The sequence below is a fragment of the Lynx rufus genome, unplaced genomic scaffold, assembly GCF_022079265.1.
Source record: "Lynx rufus isolate CCGP_SWC_20201006 ecotype Redwood Valley unplaced genomic scaffold, mLynRuf1.p SCAF_24, whole genome shotgun sequence".
NCBI lineage: Eukaryota > Metazoa > Chordata > Mammalia > Carnivora > Felidae > Lynx > Lynx rufus.
This window is the reverse complement of record NW_025814839.1, coordinates 309,292-329,123: the sequence shown is the minus strand read 5'-3', so window position 1 is coordinate 329,123 and position 19,832 is coordinate 309,292. Positions and strand designations below refer to the sequence as shown.

General features: G+C 63.0%; 1 protein-coding gene across 1 annotated transcript in view; it reads right to left on the bottom strand.

Annotated features, from left to right (window-relative positions):
• Positions 1 to 4,749: 4,749 nt before the first annotated feature.
• The window catches only part of NCOR2 (nuclear receptor corepressor 2), a 182,405-nt gene continuing 167,322 nt past the window's right edge, over positions 4,750 to 19,832 (bottom strand). Inside the window, 13 exon segments of the mRNA XM_047088379.1 lie at positions 4,750 to 5,896; positions 6,454 to 6,633; positions 7,717 to 7,938; positions 10,905 to 10,958; positions 11,507 to 11,655; positions 12,257 to 12,406; positions 13,248 to 13,441; positions 13,917 to 14,062; positions 14,305 to 14,454; positions 15,629 to 16,056; positions 18,553 to 18,757; positions 18,847 to 19,002; positions 19,128 to 19,280. Of these exon segments, the coding sequence (XP_046944335.1) occupies positions 5,715 to 5,896; positions 6,454 to 6,633; positions 7,717 to 7,938; positions 10,905 to 10,958; positions 11,507 to 11,655; positions 12,257 to 12,406; positions 13,248 to 13,441; positions 13,917 to 14,062; positions 14,305 to 14,454; positions 15,629 to 16,056; positions 18,553 to 18,757; positions 18,847 to 19,002; positions 19,128 to 19,280 (2,369 nt within the window). The 3' untranslated portion in view covers positions 4,750 to 5,714.

Sequence of the window (19,832 nt, the reverse complement as noted above, 5' to 3'; positions counted from 1 at the left end):
ACTGTCCGTGCAGTTAGGGAGACACGCGGCGGCCAAAGGACAGTGGCCTCTGGGAATCAGCACATCAGACTGGAATGTGCCCCAGAGGGGCGCACAGCCTCAGAGAGCCCAGCCGGTTTCGGGTCGGGCTTCCGCGCGGACGCACATGCTGGGGGCCGCTTTGTGCCTAACGAATTCAGATGTGCAAGCTGGACTGCGATCCCAGCGCTGATCTGCCTCGCCACCTGGGGGGAAAATGGGGTGGGTTTCCTGACACGAGCAGCTGGGGGGGGCCACGAATCCAGTGACCTTGGAGGTGCCCCTGGGGTGCCCTTCAAGATAGAACTTTTGACACACGCGATTAGCTGGCGGCCTCCAGCTGCAGCCTTCCACCCGGGGGCAGGACCCTCTAGCAGGCGTCTTTGCCCTCGGGGGACTGAGACTGTCTCTCCCTTTCTCTTTCAAGTTGTTGTCACCTGTCTCGGCGTGTCGCGGAAGACAGGTAAGACGCGCGCCTGGGAGACGAGAGCGAGCCCACACCTTGCACTCAAGTGTCTCCGAACGTCGTTTTTGACCACGTGGATAGCTTTGCCTTTCCCTAATGACACCGGGAATCCTAGACTGCTCCTTGTATACAAGGGTTCAGTGAGGCCCAACCTGGGAGGAGGAGAAAGCAGGGAGCAAGGCAGCTGCCCGTAAGGCCCCCCCGAGGGCTCCCCGGCTTTCCTGGGAACCCAGAGGACCTGGAGGTCAGGGGGAAAGTGTTACCAGTGTTGTCTAGATCCCTGGGATTTCCACCTCCAAAATAGAGACTGCAAAGGCCCTTCCACACCCCCCCCCGCCCCCCACACGTCTCAGAGAGGCAGGTGTCACTCACGAAGTCCCCTGGGGAGCAGGAGACAACACCGGGGACGGACCCAGTGGCTGGAAAAAGGGCATGTCGCTTAATGTCTCTACCAAATGGGCACACGGTCTTACCTCCCAGGCTGCGGGAGATGAGAATTCGCGCCGGTCAGGCCTCTGCTGCAGCCGAACCAAGTTGGGACCCTTCTCGGGGGGGGGGGGGGCAGGGCAGGGCGTCCACTGCTTATGCTGGGGCGGGAACACTTCAAATGTCTGAGGGCCGACTCCGGCCCCAAACGCCCCTCCTGACCTCTGCTGGGGTCACTCTTGCCAGTTCACACTCACAAGCCTCAGATCAAACTCAGCAACCCCTTCCTCCAAACAGGCGTCCCCATCATCTGGATCGACGCCGTCCCGTCCCCTCCTCCCCAGAGTTAAGAGTGACAAGCACAGCAGCCCAGGCAGCCAGCAAAGCCCTCGGAGCTGAGCCGCGCACTCTGTCTGCGGGCAGTGGGCCTGCTGTCAGCGTTCTAGCACATTCCATCCTCGCAGTGACCCTGAGAGGCAGCTGGCGAGAAGTCCCAATGAGGAAGCGGGGCCTGGCCTGCCTGCCTCTGGAAGAGGTGAGAAGGAAGGACCGTCTGTCACAGGGCCGCCAAAGCCTCCTGGCCTCCTGGGGGATCCATCAGAACGGTGGCCGTCCTTAGCCTTCTCAAGGACAGAATGGCCAGGGAGCCCCCCCGCCCGCTGCTGGCGATCCCCGTTTGCTCCTTTATCAGACCCATTTTGTCTATTCCCTGCCGGGTCCCCTCGTCCGACACCCGCACCGGTGAGTGAGCAGTGTTCTCTACAAGAGAACTAAGATGGCACACTATCCCATTTTACAGAGGAGGAAACTGAGGCACAGCGGGTTCAAATGACTTGGAGTCACACAGCCAGGGAGTGCCAGGGGGAGGACGGAACCGGGCAGCTGGGCTCAGGTGGCCTCCTCGTGTGCCCTGCCCGCTCCCGGGGCCGGGGGGCTCTGTCTTGCCCTTCTCTGCTGCACTGCCCCTGTCCTGGTCCCTCACGGGCCTGCCTCAGAGGCTTCTCCCCCTCAATCCACCCTTGCAAGCTCACTATCGCCCCAATTGCAGAAAACCAGCAAATTACCTTGCTGGGTCTCCTTCCTTCTCAGGAAATCCTGGGTCCCCACACTGACCTATGTGTGGCCGCCCTGGGCTCCCAAAGGTCCCCGGCAGGGTCTCGCCTCCCAGCTTTTGCCCACACACGTTCCCTCCGTTCAGCCCACCCTCCCCCCGAGAGCTACCACCTCCAGGAAGCCACCCTGACTGCTCCAGTTATCACAGTGTCTGCGTCACCCAGCCCCGGGAGGGCTTGTCGTGAGCCAAGCCCCGTGCCCTGGGGACCAGTCTGTTCCTGTCCCCGCCGAGGGCGGCAGCTCTTTTGGCCGGGCGTCCTTCCATGGAGCTTCTTGTGCCCTGACTGGAGACTCCCTGGCCAAACAGAAGGTTCTAGGCAGGGATCAAGCTCCGGCCTCGGGCTCCCACTCCTGCGGGGGCTGCAGGCCACCCCATCAGAAACCCCTGTGCTGCTTGTTGAAGACACAGATTCTCGGGCCCCACCCCCGACCTACAGACTCATATTCATTTTCTCTAGTGGGGGCCCAGGAATCTGCATTCAACCGAGTTCCCAATGTCCTAAAACACGCAGACGTTTGCCAACAACTCCCCTTCCCTTTACAAATCACACTGTGGCTTTCTAGGAGATCTGCTCCTCACAGAGTCCGTTCAGCTTAACACAGTCGCCAGGAGGGCTCGGTCAACAACTGGGCTGGAAAGGAAAAACATGAGCTCTGCCCTCGAGGGATTCTGTCCAACTTGAGACGTGCAGTGCGTTATCAGAGAGCCGGGGGGACAAGAAAATGGAGAGGGATAACGAGTTCTTAGAGGAGGCAATGTCCTAGCTGGGTTTTTACGTGTGTGTAGGAGTTTTCCAGGGGGGTGAGGGTCAGGGGAACACCATAGGCCGCTGCCTTAAAGACGGAACAGTGAGAAAACCAAACAAGATGGGGGTGGAATGAACGCCGGGGGTCGAGCACTGGCCGGTAGGCTGGAGGTCAGGGCGGGTCCTCTGCAGGCACCGGGAGGCCACGAGTTCTCTCTACACCCTGCAGACACCCCGTGTTGGGTCCGGGCCACCGGTGCTCAGAGAAGACAGACGGGTGCCAGACGGTGTCAACTGTGAGGCCACAGAGACAGGGGGCTGGCGGAGAGGACCATGTGGGCGGAGACTTGAGCCCTCACCCCCGCATCACTCTGCGCGGCTGAGGGAGGTGCCCTGGGATCCTGGGTAGCACCGGCATGCGTGGCCAAGCCCTGGTGGCTGGTGTGGCCAACACAAGCTGGCCCATCCTGGATTCCAGATGGGGGCAGGTCTACACCCGGAGTGGGGGAGGCCTGTGGTCAGGACAGGGCCCTTTGCTGGCTCGACACTGCCACCTGCCTGCCAGCCTCAGTACTGCAGCCCAAGTACGGAGCTGCAGCCTGGAGGGGCAGCCGAGGCCCGCTGCCGCTGCGGGGGGAGGGGGGCACGCAGAACGTTCCGGAGGCTACACAGACGGTCACAACCGCACACTCACATCTTGCCTCGGGGCGCAGGCTTGCAGGATAGACAGGGAGACGCACAGGGCCGGGGAGGCTCGTGGGCAGTGTCCCCTGCACACTCTGACCCCTCCTCCACCCCTACCCGCCACCCCTAAATCGTGGGACCTCCCAGGTACACACCCCGAGGAGGTGGGGTGCTGGCCACCAGGGAAACTGGGCACCACTCACGTGGAGGTTGGGCAGGGGACAGCACTTGCTGCGTCCAGCGTACCCATGTCCGGCCCAAGTCCTGTGGGGGCCCCTCCGATGTGTTGAACGGGGACATCTGGCGTGGGGCAGGACCACCCCCCCACCCCCCCAACTGGGCCCGCGGCCATGCTTGCTGGCAAGGCCCCATCAGAGTCCTGGAAGTCGGTTCCAAACTGAATAAACACCATCCCCTTGGCCAGACACGGCGGCCTGTTCACAAGTCCGCTGGGCCAGGGTGGCCCCTCTCTGGGTATTCGGGGGGTGTCCGTCCCTGGATGGGCCAAGGGGCCGGCAGCCCCGGGCCGGGAAGCTGAGGGACGGGGACAGGGTGGGTTCCAGGACCACGACACCCAGGCTCGGCACGAGGGGCACCCGGGGGCCGACGTCACACACCCACACACGTGCCAGGCACACAGGACGGTGGGCAGTGAGGACCCCCGAGTGCCCTTCCAGAGTCAGGCGCCCGGCCTGACGGGGCAGACAAGGTGCTGCGGAGAGGGGCGGGGGAGGGGCCCCTGCGAGGCTGCCCCCAGCATCCGCCACGGCGACGGATCGCAGTCTTTCCAGAACTCGGGCTCTGTTCGCGACACACACAGGAAGCCAGAGCGGGGACGCTCCGACCAAAACCACGAGCAGCGGCCCGGCAGCCGTTTCCGGACCCGAGAGGCCAAGGGCTGTCTCCCTTCTGCCTCGCATCGAAGACGGCGGTGATGGCAAAGGGTCCGTGTCCTCACGACCCCGGCGGGAGTGACCGCAAGCGTATTCAGCAACGACAACCGACGACGGTCATCGTGGACGCGCCCTGTGACCCCTCCCCAGGCGTGCACGCTCCACACCGTCCCCCCACGAGTACGGACGCCGGATATCATCCCTGCGAGCGTGGCTACTTGACGCCCTCGCGGTGACATTCTCTCCACGGATGTAGCTATTCACCTGCCAAGGGGACGGGCCTGGTGACTTCAGGGGGGATGTGTCTTTGCCCCTCCGGGGTCACACTCGCACTGTCCCCCCAAGCCCCCGGTCGCCTGCCCCATGGCCGTGCAGTCCGAGGCAGAGAAGAAGCCTTCGTCGCTCGAGTATAATTCGCTTTTTAATGAGAACAACGTGTGTAAATGACAGAATGCCACCGCCGTGCGCAGATGGCGGTCACAGAATACCCATCAAATTCCTTCTGCCCAAGGAAGGGCGGGGGGGAGGACAAAGGGGCGCCCGCGAGCCGGCAGCCCCCGGCCCCCTCAGGCCCGCGGACGATGGGGTCACCGATGGCGGCCTGCACACGCCTCCTGAACGGTAAGCAGAGATGGAAAAGCACAGCAGCAATAACACTGGGTCAAGTCCTTCCTCGCGTAAAACATCTGAACTAATTCATCAAAGGTATCAAAAATATACCCTGTAAACCAATACATCATGTACACCTGCCTTTCCTTCCCACCGCCGCGGCAACCATGTGTGAGAACAAACGGTCCGGTCCCTCCGAGCCTCCGCTCGCCCCAGACCCCACCTGGCCCTCTCGCCCGCCCATCTGGCCTCACTGGGTCGGCAGCAGTCTCGCTGACCGGGGACGAGAGCGCCGGGGGCTGGACAGCGCCTGTGTCCGTCTGTCCAGAGCGATAAGCGGAATGGGGACGGAGGGAGGGTGCTGCTAGCTCAGTTTAGACTTTGGTTCCAAATGCGTTAAGGGGGGAGGCAGTGGCATGGGAGGTGCGTGGTCATCCTGCTTTGGGTCCCTGGCCGCCCCGGCTGCGTGCGTGTGGCCGCCACACGCCGCCGCGCCCCCTCCCTGGCCCCTCCCCTCCCGAGCACCAGGTAAACATCCCCTGAGTAAGGTCACTGCACAGGGCCAGCCCGGGGCGGGAGTCGTAGTTAAGGCTTTAGACAGGCAAGGATGCCGGCTCTGGACGGACGGACGGACAGGCGCGCAGGCAGACTCAGGGGCTCCTTCCTCGGTGGGGGGGGGGTCGGCAGCGGCCCCCTCCTTGCCCGGCTGCTCTGGCCGCTGGCTGGGCCCCGGCCCCGCCCCCCAGCCCGTTCTGACGGTCACTCGCTGTCGGAGAGCGTCTCGTACTGTGAGCAGAGCAGCGGCTTGGGCTCCTCGTCCCAGGCGTGGTGGGGACCGGCAAGGGGCCCGCTGCCCGCGGGGAGGCCAGGCGGGGGTGGGGAGGCCATGACACCCGCCTGCAGCCGCATGATCAGGGGGTTGTAGGGAAACGGTGTGGAACCTGCCGGAAAGACCAGGAGAGACGACCGGGAGGCCCCCTGTGAGCTGGGCACTGCCCGTGGGCCCGCCCGCCAACCTCGCTGGGGACTGGGCCTCGGCCTCCCACGTCTGGCCACAGTCCCGGCGTGACTCCCGCGAGTGGCTCAAAGCTGCCCACCCCTCCCCACCGACACCACTTCCCCCCCACCGTGCCCGGGGCCAGCTGTCGCCGGGACGGGGAGGGGCCTCCTTGCTGTTCCCGTGCCCTCGCCCCTCGGGTCTGTTCTCGTGCAGGCGCTTTCCACCTAGAACCTTCCAGGGGCTCCTTGTGCCCGTGAAGAAAACCCGGCTTCCCGCAACCTGCCGAGCCCATGGGATCGGCCTTCTCCATTCACTCCCTGAACCTTCCCTCCTCTCTGGTCAGGGCCAGAGGCCAGACCACGCACTCTGCACACAGTAGGTGCTCAGGCTGCTGGCCGGGCCCAGTGCAGATGCTCCCCCCTGACCCCACCCAGGTGACCTGCGCACTGTGCTGGGGACAGCGACAGGCCCGCCCAAGCACCGTGCCCTGCCGCCCACCTGCGGACGAGGGCCGGTCCTCCCACACGCGGTTGGTGAGTGGGGTCCGGCGGTTGCAGTCCCCCTCCGAGTGCACCGAGGAGACGGAGGGCGGCCGGTCCCCGGACGCCAGGCCCGGGGCCGGGGACTTGGCTTTGCGGCTGCTGGGTCTGCCAGAGACTTTGGCCTTCCCGCCACCACCTGCAGGAGAACACACGGGAAGGGGCCACGTTGGACTGTGCAGACGGCACTCAGGGCGGGGGGCGGGGGGGGGGGTGGGGGGGGGCCGGGGCGGGAGTGGGTGAGGCCCTGGACGCCTGCCTCCCAGGCCCCCACAGAGGAGAGAACAGCAGCTCAGCCCTGCTGAGAAGCCAAGGTCGACCAGATGGACAGACCCAGAACGGACTAGGGAAGTGAGCTGAACTACTTTCAAAGCCCCTTCGGGCCGCCCTGAGGCCCACCTACCCACCCAGGGGCTGATACCCCGAACACAAAGCCTCAGGCCTCTGACTTGCCCCTGACCATTGCCCCAGGGCCGTACCAGGGCCGGGAAGGCTGTAGACCTTCCACAGAGAAGCCAGGACCCCTGAGGCCAGGCCTGGGCCCCCATTAAATCCAGAATCTTCCTGGGAGCAGACTGTCCAGGTCGGACAAACGGGCCTGAGGTCTCCTTGCACAGTCCTCGTTCAGATATGCGGAGTGTTGCTCAGGGACATGGGGCAGATGGGGAGCTGGCCCCTGTGCTCTCCCTGACTCATCTGAGTTTGGGGCTGGCACACAGACACTGGTCTCCTCCCCCTCAGGTCCCAGGCCAGCCAGGGACACACACGGTGGCCCCAGCAGATGCGGAGCCAATGGGCCTGGCTGCCAAGAGCCCAGGGGTCCCCTTGACCCACACAGAGGCGGGTCCTCGCTCTAGCCTGATCTCCCCAGGAGACACAAAGCTGGGCCCGGACGTGGGCCTCCCGGGGACCCGTGTCCAGCAGGGGAACAAGGCAGGGCAGGGCTCGGACAGCAGGGAGTGTTTTTAGAAAAGCAGCAGCTCCTTCAGCCCCAGTGGGCAGGGGGGGTGGGGGGGGCTGGGGCTGTGCCCGCCCAGCCTGGGATTAGCCGACTCCAGAACCACGTCAAACACACACAAAAACACAGTCACAAGCTCCAAAGCTGGATGGGGTTGGTCAGAGGAACGCGGAGGCGCGAGATTAATGACACCGGGGGGGGGGGGGGGGGGGGACGGACGGGGCGGGTGGGGCTGGAGGACCGAGGCGGGGGAGGCCTGCAGACCTGGCGAGGTGAGTGCGTGTTCGCTCCGTCCGTCAGCAGCGGTTATGGGCATAGCAGCGGGCAGGCTGGCACTGGCATTCAGAGGGTTAAAAGCGTTGGCGCTGAGCGGGGGCTCCTCCCACTGATCATATTTACCCATGAGCGCCTTTCTAATAATGGCCTCCAGCCCCATGTTGGTGCTGGCATGTTCCTGCACCGCCTGGCTTCTGCAGGTCATAAGGCCTGGGAGAGAGACACACACACACACAGGGGCCAGGAGGGGCCAGGGGGACAACGGAGAGAGGGGAGAGAAGCGGAGAGAGGGAGAGAGGGAGGAGAAGAGAGAATACACAGTGAGCACATTTCGGCAAAGCAACACGTTTATCGCCCTATCCCCCCCTTATTTTCCTGCAGTGGTGATCGGGGGCGGGGGGCTCCCTCGGACTTGGGCCCCGGGGGGTTGGGGGGTTGGGAGGCGAGATGACCACCCCCCCCAGTTTCTCCTACCCTGTCCTCTGGGAAATCGGAAGCCCTTCTGCCCCCCGAATCCCAGCTGGGCCTGCATCTTTTTTAAAATTCCAAGTGGCTTGGGAGTGTGTGTGTGTGTGTGTGTGTGTGTGTGTGTGTGTGTGTGTGTTGGCAGCAGAAATCGGAGGGACGCCCCATCTGGGGACACACAGCTGGGAAACCAGGGCAAGCCAGAGCCTGGTCCTGGGTGTGAGGGGTCTGCTCGGGGTGCCGGGGGCCGGCAGGGGCTGAGGAAGAGACTCTGGCAGGGAAGGTGACCCCCACGAGGCCTGGGACCCCCAGCCCCCCACCGCCCGCCCTCCCCTCTCCCCACACTGGGCCTAGCTCTCCACGCCCCCCCCCACCCCACCCTGCCTGGGAGCCACAAGGAGAGAGAGGTGCAGAGACGGACGGTGAGGTGGGGAGGTAGCCATGCAGTTATGTGCGTGCGGGGGACAGGGCAGAGCTGGAGACAAATGCACGACCGCCCCCAGCCCGGCCACCTGCTCACAAAGCGGTCGAATCGACAGACCGGTCCCAGACAGGCCCCTGCAGACGCCCACCGCTCGGCCACGTGAATTAAGTAAGCCTGTTTTCATCCACCAGGTATCCTGCCCCTTTCTCATCTTTCTAGTGAATCATTCCGGGGCCTTTCACAAGCCGGGGGCATGTGTCTCTTCCTCAGCATCTCTGTTAAGCCAGCAAAGCTCAAGCCCCCTCGCCTGCTGGCCTTGGGCACTGTCTGCATGGATTTCAAAACTTCCACTCTGGTGAACCGTGTGAATACCAAGTGGCCAGGGGACGAGTCTTTCCGACCCCCAGCTCATCAGCCAACTTCCCTGATGGCTTCAGTGAGGCTGGGAGGGACACAGAGGCTTTGAAAAATGTCTGAGGCGCCTGGACGGCTCGGTCGGTTCAGCGTCCGACTCCGGCTCAGGTCATGATCTCACGGTTCGGGAGTTCGAGCCCCGCTCGGGCTCTGTGCGGACAGCTCAGAGCCTGGAGCCTGCTTCGGATTCCGTGTCTCCCTCTCTCTCTCTCTGTCCTTCCCTCACTTGTGTTCTCTCCTCTTTCTCTCGCTCTCAAAAGTAAATAAATAAACATTAACAACTGTTTTTAAATAAAAATCACAGTTCTGTGTAGCAACTGTTTGCTCCCTACGTTTTCTTTTTGTTTTCTTCCTTTCTGCTTCAAACTTGTTCACAGCCAGGGACACCCTCTCTACCTTTTTAGCTGCGTCTTGGCCACATTTTCCTCAGCACTTCAAAAAAAAAAAAAAAAAAGAGGTGGAAAAAAAGCCACGTTCTCCAAGAAAGAGTAGGATTTCCAGCAGGGGTGAGCAATCACAGATGTTCCCGAGCCTTCCACCCAGGGCCACGGATCCCCGATCTGATGGTGCCAGGCAGACAGGAAGCCTGGCCATCTCTGGTTACCAAGGCAAAGTCTGATGCAGGGGCTGAGCAGCAGAGACCGGGGTCTGGGGAAACTTTTGTGTGTGGACTAAACTGCTTAAAAAAAAAAGCCAAATCGAGTTTACGTAGAAGTCTTAGCTTCACTGCACCGCTGCATGGACTTCTGCATATACGTACACGCCTACGTACTACGCGTCTAGTGCCTGTGTCACGATTTGGAATGTTCCGGAAACATTCATTTCTAACCATATCGTTGGTTCGACCGAACCGTCTCCTGCCTGTTGTCCGAGGCTCAGCGAAGCCCCCTGTGTCTAGTCTCTGGGTAGATGGGCGAGCCCCCCACTTGGAGGCCCTGATGACCTCCAGTGAGGATAAAATGCTGGTCTTTCGCTCACCACGTTCCCAGGGTTCAAGGCCCCCGATGGCCCCAGGGAAGGCCCCACATCTCCCCTCTGCTCCTCTGGCCTCAGGCTCCCACAGAGCCCAGAGGCCACAGCCCTGCAAACACCCCCGGCACCTCCAACCCCCCTAGACAGGGTCCTGCCCGTGGAGGCGCCAGTCCCCAGTGGGCTCCGGGCTCAGTCTCCTCTCACCAGACTTTCGAAGCCGATTCCACAAAGCCCCGCCACGAAGCAGTGGAAACACACACTGCGGCCCCACCAGGGGCTGGGGATCCGACCCCGGGGGCCCCCCAGCCGCAAACCATCAAAGCGGGCTGGACTTTTAAACACGCGTGTGAGTTTTCACCCATCTCTGTCACCCGTCTTCGTTGTTCCCTCAGCTCCCCGGGGGGTTCGAATTTCTGAGTGAAGCCGATGCTCTCTCTCTGAGAACGCTCATGCGGACCCTGAGCGAGCCTGGGCACACCGAGCGCACACCCACTCCCCGTCACACTCCAGTCTCCCCCGCCCGAGGCCCCGGCAGGGACTGGTGCTTCCACACGGCTGTGCGCCCCTAATCCTGAAATCAACACACCAGGGGGCCTTGCGGTGTAACTCCAGTGTAGACTCCCTGAAAAGCCTCACCTTCTGTGTGAGCCTGTATCCCCACCGCCGGTTTGCAGAGTCCAGAGGGGGGGACACAGCTGAACTAAGAGAGGCCCTCTGTCACCGTGACTGTGGCTGGGGCGAGGGCCCCAGCGGCGCGGCCTCCGAGGCTGCGCCCGCTCCCCGAGTCTCCTTCCAGGTCCCGCACGCCCAGCCTAACCTCCCCAGCACGCAGCCATGACGGGGGGTGGCGGAGAGAGCAGGGAGGGGGCCGGTGGCCGTGTAGCCCGGGCCGGACGCTTACCTGCTCCGGTGATGGCGGGCATGTTGAAGATCTCCGTCCCGGGCTGGCCGATATCTGGAGAGGCGGGCAACAAGAGGCAGGTAAGGCCTGCGGGCCCACGGGTCCGAGGAACGCACCCGCCCCCGCACGGTCCCCTGTCTCGTGCGGGCAAGGCGCACTCTGTGGGGAGCTTGTTCAATGTACGCAGAGTCAGCAGGTCTGGAGGCTGCAATTCTAACCAGCATTGCGCTAAGGGGCGGAGGCTAAGTTAGGATTTATTTCCGGTGACCGCGTAAGTGGGGAGGAAAAAATCACAAACACGATGAGTGCTGTGAACAGGGGACACACAGGGCCCTTGGGTGGGTAAGACCCCAATCCCTGGTTCCCAGTAGGGGCTCCGCACAGACCCGCCCATCTACGTATTCGCCGAATGCCGGCCGTACCCAGGCACTGTTCTGTCCCGGCGGGCACCCGAGGCAGAGACGGAGACCGCCGGGCTCCCTGAATGCGCGGGGAAGGGCCAGTGGGGGAGCCGGGCAAGTACCCCGTGGGTTTCTAGCACCGTGCTGGCTCCCAGCCCCACGGGGGCCCCGGGTTCCCAGGGCAGTGGGCTCGCCGCTTACTGTATTCTGGCTCGTTCCGGTTGTGGGTGTTCAGTTTCTTGTTGATCTCCTGCTTCTTCGATTTGACCATGGCGGAGTTGCTCTCGGTCAGTTTGCTGAAGAAGGCCGGCGGCTGGCTGCTGTTGCCTGGAGATTTAGAGCCCATTCTGCTGCGAAGATCAGAGAACCTAGGTCAGTTTGTTCAGTGTGGAGCTTGCACACCTTGGGTGATGGGGCGCTTACTACCTGACCTGCCTTAGAAATTCGGAACCGAGCCTCTCCTACCCCGTACCTACATCTTTCATCTCTTAGGGAGCACGGCTCCTGGAATCTTCTCTGTAGTTCACCTATTCCTGGGCTCAGGGTGTCTCTGGAGAGCCCCAGCTGCTCTGGTGGGCCATCCCTGTCTACCTGCAACAGCCCCTGAAAAAACTAGACATGTGCTCAGACCACATCCTTCCCAAGGCCCAGGGACCTGGCTTTCTTCTCTGTCTCCACCCCCCCCGATTGGTGCAGCACATTTAGCTCATGGTCTCTCAGGTCCGCCAGCAGCAGGGGCCTGGCCTGAGCCAGGGGGTGCAGTCCACAGCACAGGAAGCTGCCGTGGACGCCCCTCCAGCCGTTAACCCCTGCTCTGCGGGTCTGAGATCTCTCAGCCGCACACAAAGGCCCTGTGGACCCCCAAGTGCAACGCGGTGGGCCAAGGCCACAAGCGGGCCAGAGGCTGAGTCATGGGCATCCCGGGGGCAGAGTGGGGTGCCGCGGAGGTACCTGGGCTCTGCCTGGTCCCCATCCCGGTACAGCAGCGGGTACATGGCGCTTCGGGGATGCCCAGGCTCTGCCATGCCCTCGGGCGGGGACACGGGCTCGATGGCATCCTCACTGCTGCCCAGGGCGGACGTCTTGCTGGGCTCTGGAGACCTGAGCAGACAGAGGGTCTGTGGTCCGAGTTCGGCGCTCTCTCCCCCGCGATGACGTGGGGGACGTGTCCCTCTCCCGCCCCCTCCCAGCTCTGCCCCCCCCGAATCTTTCTGCACGGGCTGGAGAGCCACTGTTTCGGGCGTTGCGGGCCACTTGTGGGCTCTGCTGTGTTTCTTCTTTCACAGCCTTTCAAAAACGTAAAACCACCTGTAGCTCATGGGTCGTGGGCTGGATTTGGCCCACGGGCGGTAGTCAGTTGACCCCTGCTGCGGCGCATGCCCGATGCCCCACTGTCCCCCAGAGATGTCCTTCCCGCCCTCGTGGCTCGCTCATGTGGGGCCCCCCTTCGAGTGGCTCCCTTCGTCCTAGAGCTGGGGGCCGCCCTCTCCTCTCCAAGCCCTAGTGCTCCCGGGGGACCCAGAAGCGAGCACGTGTGCCTGCAGGGAGGCTGTGCTCGCCACCCTCGGCTCTGGTTCAAATCCCGGCTCTGCCACTCACTGGCCGTGTCCCCGGAGATGAAGGAATTCGCTTCTCCGTACCTCAGTTCTTTCACCGGTGACATGGGGACAATACCGCCTACACTTCCTGGGGTTGTGGTGAGCATCCCGGTTAACACATGGCGCCTGGAGCCCACAGAGCGTGACGGACGCATCAGCTATTATCTGTCAGCACCGTGGCCTTGAGCAAACCGCCCGCCGTCTCCCTGGGCCTCAGTTTCTCGTCCGTGCAAGGACACCAGGCAGGCCTCGCACTTGGCCGAGCTCAGCCCTCCTACAGCAGGCACCTGACAGAGGTGCCCCAGGAGCTAAACCGCCAAGGGTCACCCGCCCCCGACGCTCACCTCTTGCCCCCTTCACTGTGGGGCGAGCCGCGAGCCGGGGCGCCATGGTCCGGGGGCGGGAGGTAGAGGTCACTGGGGGGGCGGCGCAGGTCCAGGACCGGGCAGCTGGCTCCAGGGAAGGAGTAGAGGGGGGCCGGGAGGGGTGCGTTGAGCTGCTGCGGGTGGTGCCGCGTGTAATCCTGTGTGATGACCTCCTGCGGGCCGAAGGTGGGGGGAGGGGTACGGGGTCAGGCGGCAGCCATCCCTCCGGAACCTTCTGGGCGTGCAAAGGCTAGGCTGCGCTTTGGGGACAGAGCCCGGCTCAGTTCCCGGCTCCCTGGGTGTTTCGGGCCTGCCCACGGCAGCCTCAGCGTCCCCCTGTGCACGGGATGGGGGGCTCCGTGTCAAAGTGGTGGGCCCTACACGGGTCAGGTTCCAATGGGCAGCACGCGGGAGACGCGGATCACGGGCTCACGCACCAGAGGCTCCCCAGCTGGGTGAGGGGGCGGCTTCCGCATCTGAGTCTGAGAGTCTGGAATCCCTGACCAGCCTGCCCGCGCCAGCCCTACCTCCCTGGTCCGGTCCGCCAGGACTCGGTTTACCCACTAGACCGAGAGGCTGCGTGTGACCCTCCCCATCCCCCGGGACCTCATCCCCGCCCAGGGCCGGAGACAGAGAAGGGGTAGTTACGCTGATGTGCTGTGCCAGGGTGACCACCCTCTGGTGACCTTTGACCCCAGGGGTGGTCTGGAGCAGCGGGCTGGACGAGGGCTGGCTCTCGGGCAGCGGCCGCAGGTGTGGGAGGTGCGCGGCCTCACCGCTGAGCTTTCCGGGGCCTGCGGGCGGAGCAGAGCTGGTCAGGCTGGGGGGCGGGGGGCGGGGGGGGGGGGGGGACCCGAGGCATGAGCCTGGCTGGGGGCGCGGTCCCTGCATCCCGACTCTGCCCTCTGAGCGTGGGGCTGGGCCAATTCCTCGGCCGCAGGGGGCCTTGGTTTTCCCGCCTGTGTGATGGGACAACGGCCGCCCCTGTCTCGCAGGGCTGTGGCGAGGGAGGTGCCGGGGTGAGGCGGGGCGCTACCTGGCTGCTTGTGCCGCAGGTCCCCTTCCAGGTGGCTCTTGTCGAGCTCCTCGAGGTGCTTGGGGAGCCCCTTGTCATGGGTCAGGCTGGGCGAGCTCACGGGGCTGACGGGCTCCACCCCGTCGGGGCTGTAGCTGCCGCCGTGGTAACCTGCAGTGGGCGAGGCCCCGGGTCATGTCTGTGCCAGGACCTGGGGCCAGGGCCACCCCACCCGGCCCGCCCTCCCCCGCTGGCTCGGGCCCCCAGATCAGACGGGTGCCGCGGGTGGATGGATAGAGAAAGGGAGCCAGACCGGGGCTGCCGGCTGGCTGGGGTGGGGGGGCGCATCGAGAAATGGGGGAGATGGGGTGGTGGGGTGAGAGAGAGAGGCCGTTGGAGGAAGAACGCAGACGGACACACAGGGAGACAGGCCAAGAGACGGACAATGACCTAGGGACAGGGAGAAACACAGACCCGGATGGTGGGGGCGGTGGGAGGACGAGTCTCCAGGGCAGGCAGTGCAGGAGTGAGATCAGTGGGGGGCGGGGGCCAGGGAGGGACACTAGGGTCCCAGGACCCGGTCTGGGCCACAGTCCCTGCAGCCTCCCGGGCCAGCAAAGAGGAGCCCTGAGAAGGGGCCAGAGGTGGGAGACGGGGCCCGGGACTATTCTTCTCCCAGGGGCTGCAGGGTGGAGGTCAGCAAGGACATGTGGGGCCGGGGCATCCCCGAGAGCCCCTCACGGCCCTGGCAGAGTGCAGGGGTCATTTCCTCCTGGAGAGCAGTGTGCTCCCCTGCCCTCCCAGACAGTCTGCCTCGCGGGCGTCCTCCAAAGCAGACTCACCCACGCGGCAGCCGGCGGCAGCCCGAGCCCCTCTGCAGCCCCACTCCCTCTGCTCCCCAAACATAGGCGCAAAGGTTGGGACATGGGAGGCGCAGTTGAAGTCAAAATCACAGATCCATTCATTAAAGGAAAAAAAGCGAAAATCCAAAAAAAAAAAAATATATATATATCATGATAAAACAATGTGAAATGATGAGGCGCCCCCAAATCAGAGGGGGTGGGCGGCAGCTTGAGGAATAGTCATCATAGCGTGCAATCGACGAGGACGCGTTTAAAAACAAAATACCAAAACCAACGTAAAATGGGGGGAAAAAAATAAAAAGCAGAGATCTGAAAATATCTTTAGGCCACAAGACGGGGTGGGCGGGCGGCGGGTCCGGAAGTCTTACCATCGCGAGGGGAGTCGTTGGCCAGCGAACCTCCTTCTCGCGGCCCTTTATCGTGAGCAATTTGACGCATGATTATCGCGTCTATGAAGGTGGCCGCTGTCAGGGTGGTCTTACCCAGAGAACGGAGCTCCAATTCCTGGATGGAAAAGGGTTTACTTTGAGTCTTTTCCCGGTGCGGGTCCGCGGCCGAGGCGGGCGGCGCAGGCTGGTCCGGGCTGGCGTGGTGGGGTGCGAGGCTCTTTGCTGGGGTGCGGGCGATGGCCGTGTGGCTGGAGCCGGGGGGCGCCAGGGGCCGCGGCTCGGAGCCTTTGCTGGGGGAGGAGGCGGGCTCCAGCCCAGAGCGGGCTGGGGGCTTGGCAAGGAAGGCGTGGCCAGCGTCCGCACGGGGCCGCTCGGGCCGGGCGACCCTTGGGGCCTCCTTGGGCAGCAAGACAGGCTCCATGAGGGTGGGGTAGACCCCATCTAGGGTGCCACCCAGAGGACAGTGGGTGGTGGGTGGGAATGTGGCGGCCGGGCGGACAGGCGAGGAGGCAGAGGTGGACCTGGGGGAGGAGAGAAGGCGGTCAGGGGGCTGGAGCAGTGCCCCCACTAGGGGCCCAGGAGGCCGAGGCGGGGCCACTCCCTCACTCCAGCACCCTGATGAGTCCCCACTGCTCGCAGAATGAACCCGCCCTCCCGACATGGCCTTACCCACCCCACATGCCTTCACTCACTCGCTCACTCATGTATTCATTCATTCAGTCCGTCGTTCCAAGACTTCTTACTAAACACCTAGTACGTTGTCAGGCACTGTTCTAGACAGTGTTCTAGACCTTGAAGGATACGGCAGCGAATGAACCAGACAAAATCGCCTTACGTTCCGGTTGAGCAGACTATATACAAGTTAACAGAGAAGTTACCCACGCCCAGAGCCTGGGAACCGGTCAACGACAAGTCAGGGTGACGGAGAATGGGAGGAGACTCTCGAGCTGGCAGGTGGGCGAGGGTCTGCTGGGGGCGCTCGAGGAAATGCACGCACCACAGCTACGTGAGGAGTTGGAAAAACAGGGGCAAAGGCCCCGAGGGTAGGCGGCGTGGGCGGTTAGAGAACTGCGGGAGAACAGCAAGGCTCTCCGGAACTCCGCCCCGGCCCTGCTCCTCTGAGGGTCACTTGCCTCTTCCTCCAAGCAGCCTTCCCCAACTGCTACAGTCTAGGCCATAAGCCCCAGGGGGGACCGGCTGGGGAGAAGCAATGCACAAGTGTACACTCTGATCTTCACGGGGTAAACGTAATTATCCCCACTTTGCAGATCAGGACACTGAGGCTTGGATGTGAGCTGGCCCGACTCCAGCCCTGTGGCCTCCCCGTCAAGCCCAGTGACGCCACGAGGCGGTGCCCTGCCCTTTGCTGACCCTCGCTCCAGCTGCCAGAGGGAAAGGCTCGATGCCCGCATGACAGTTTCTAACCGGCTTGTTGCCAGTGTGCACAAACCACTTTGTGCTGAGCCATGATCTTGCTCTAAGCAGCCAGGTGCTCCCGCTTCGTGTAGCTGCTGAGTAGTTGAGTCAGTGAGGACAAAGCCAGTGCTTCTGGGAAACGGGGTTGTCATTTTTCCCAACTGGAACTGTGGTTGGGGGGTGGGTATGACTTAGAACAGCCAAATGGCGGGGGCGGTACTCGTATGAATAGAAGCTTTACCTCGGAAGAAACGCCTGCCTCCAAACAGGACTCTGGGCAGGGAGGAGTACGGAGCCCCCACCCCCTCGCATCAGGCAGCTCTGCCCGCAGTCCTGGGGGTGGGTGTCATCAGAGGGGACCTGACCTGGGCCCCCTTATGAGAGTGACTTGACTCTGGGGGGACACACATGGCCTAAAGAGCCTCTCTCATCTTAACAGAACCCCTAGGTTTTGTCCAGGCAAGAGGGACACCTCCCCCAAGTCTGGGGAGGACCAGAAGAGTCTCTTCCCACAGCCCCCTCTTACGTGTCCGTCTCCTTTCCACAGACTATCCCTGAACCTGACAACCTACTCACCTACTCATCCACCTGCCCACCCAACCAGCCACCCACCCACCCAACTCACCATCTACCCATCCATCCATCCACCTGTTCATCCACCCACTCACCCAACTCACCATCTACCCATCCTTCCACCTACCTACTCATCCATCCATTCATCCAACTCACCATCCATCCACTCACCCAACTCACCATCCATCCATCCATCCATCCATCCATCCATCCATCCACCTACTCATCCACCCACTCACCCAACTCACCATCCATCCATCCATCCAGCCAGCCAGCCAGCCACTTACTCATCTACCCACCCACCCAACTCACCATCTACCCATCCTTCCACCTACCTACTCATCTATCCATTCATCCAACTCACCATCCATCCACTCACCCAACTCACCATCCATCCATCCATCCATCCATCCATCCATCCATCCATCCACCTACTCATCCATCCATTCATCCAACTCACCATCTACCCATCCATCCATCTACTTACTCATCCACCCACTCACCCAACTCACCATCTACCCATTCTTCCACCTACCTACTCATCCATCCATCCATCCATCCATCCATCCATCCATCCACCTACTCACCTATCTCACTCAACCTACATCTATTCAGTTACCCATCCACCCATCTATTCATCCAGTTCCATCCGTCCATTCACTCACCTGTCTAACCCAACCACCCTTCCATCCACCCAACTACCCACTCATCTAGCCCAGTCACCATCCACACACCACCCCCCCACCTATCCATTTCTCTCTCCACGTGCCCATCCCAACCCAATCACCTACCCATTTCCCTCCCAGATACTCACCCATCTATCACCTTCACCTGCCCTTCCCTCCACCTACCCATGCATCATCCATTCACCCACCTGTCCATCTGCCGTCCTACCTCCTATTCATTTACCCACCATCCATCTCCCTACTCTCCCACCCATCATTCTCCTTCCCGTCTCTCTCCCCCCAGTGCGCTTTTGCACCCATGGCCCTCCCGCCCGTCCCCTCCCTTGTGCCAACCTGGCCCACCTCAGGACCGTGGGCGTGCTGGGCTCCACGGAGGTGAGGATGCCCTTCATGCCCGTGTTGTGCAGCACGCTGGGTCTCTGCTGGACGGTGTCCTGGGCCCGGGGTGACATGGGCGAGTGCTGGTGGGAGTGGGGGGTGGGGCGGCCACTGCCGCTGCCGCCCCCACCCCCTCCGCCGCCGCTGCCGCCGCTGCTCTGCTCCGTACCTGGCAGGGACAGGCTGCGGGGTCAGGGGACAGGTCGCGTGGCCCATGAGGACCCCCAGAGGCCGGGACAGGGACTTCCGCCGCCCTACCAGGTCTCCAGATGGGCGCGTGCTCCACGGTGGTGGTGGACGTGAGGACCGGCTTCTCGCGCTCCCGGTCACGCTCCCGGTCGCGCTCCCGGTCGCGCTCCCGCTCCCTCTCGGACGACGAGGTGGTGGCGGGTTTCGTCAAGTGAGTGGGACCCCCTGGAGACCAGAAGTCCTGTGGTTCAGCCCAGCGCTCAGGGAGGGCCGGGGCCTGTCCTCTGGGGTGGATGGGACAGGGGAGGGGTGTTACCTGGGGGGTGGATGGGACGGGGCAGGGGTGTTACCTGGGGAGAGCGGGGAGCTGCTGAGCCGGCTGCTGAAGTGCTGGGGCGCTGTGGGGAGGTAGGCAAGGCGGTCCATGGCGGCGGCGGCCGGTGTGCCCGGGGTCGGGGGCACCAGCACGGGGAGGTGTGGCACTTGGGACAGGTCGATGATGCCTGCGGGAGGAGGTGGGGCCGGGGGGTTGTGGGCAAAGGGCCGGAGGGACCGGGTGCCCCCTCCTGGTTCTGCACCGGTCCCCTCGGGCCCCTATTCTGGATGCCAGGCTCTCCCAGTCCCACTCCCTTGGACCTCCAAACCCCAGAGGCGGTCGTGCCCTGTGGCGGGCATCCCCGCGCACTTGGCTGGCCCTTTCTGTTCTTCCAGCCTCCCACCCGCTCCGGTCAGCTCCCTGTATTCAGTCCCCACTGCCTGAAATACCTAGCGAGACTGCTTTTTCCAAACGGACCCTAACTGGTACTTGGTTGAAAAGAACCTTCCAGAAATGTTTCCAGAGAACGACTTGAACGCACTCACAGAGCAGCCACAGGCTGCTCTGTGAGTCGAGGGAGCCAGAAATTCACAGCCTCAGGCCAAGGACCCCCCTCTACGGAGAGTTCGCACAGGCACGCGCTCACCTCCTGCGTGTGCATCCGGAACGCACACGCTATCACACACACGCCCACCCCCACGCTCGCGGCCCACACAACCCTCAACCCCGCGCCAGATCC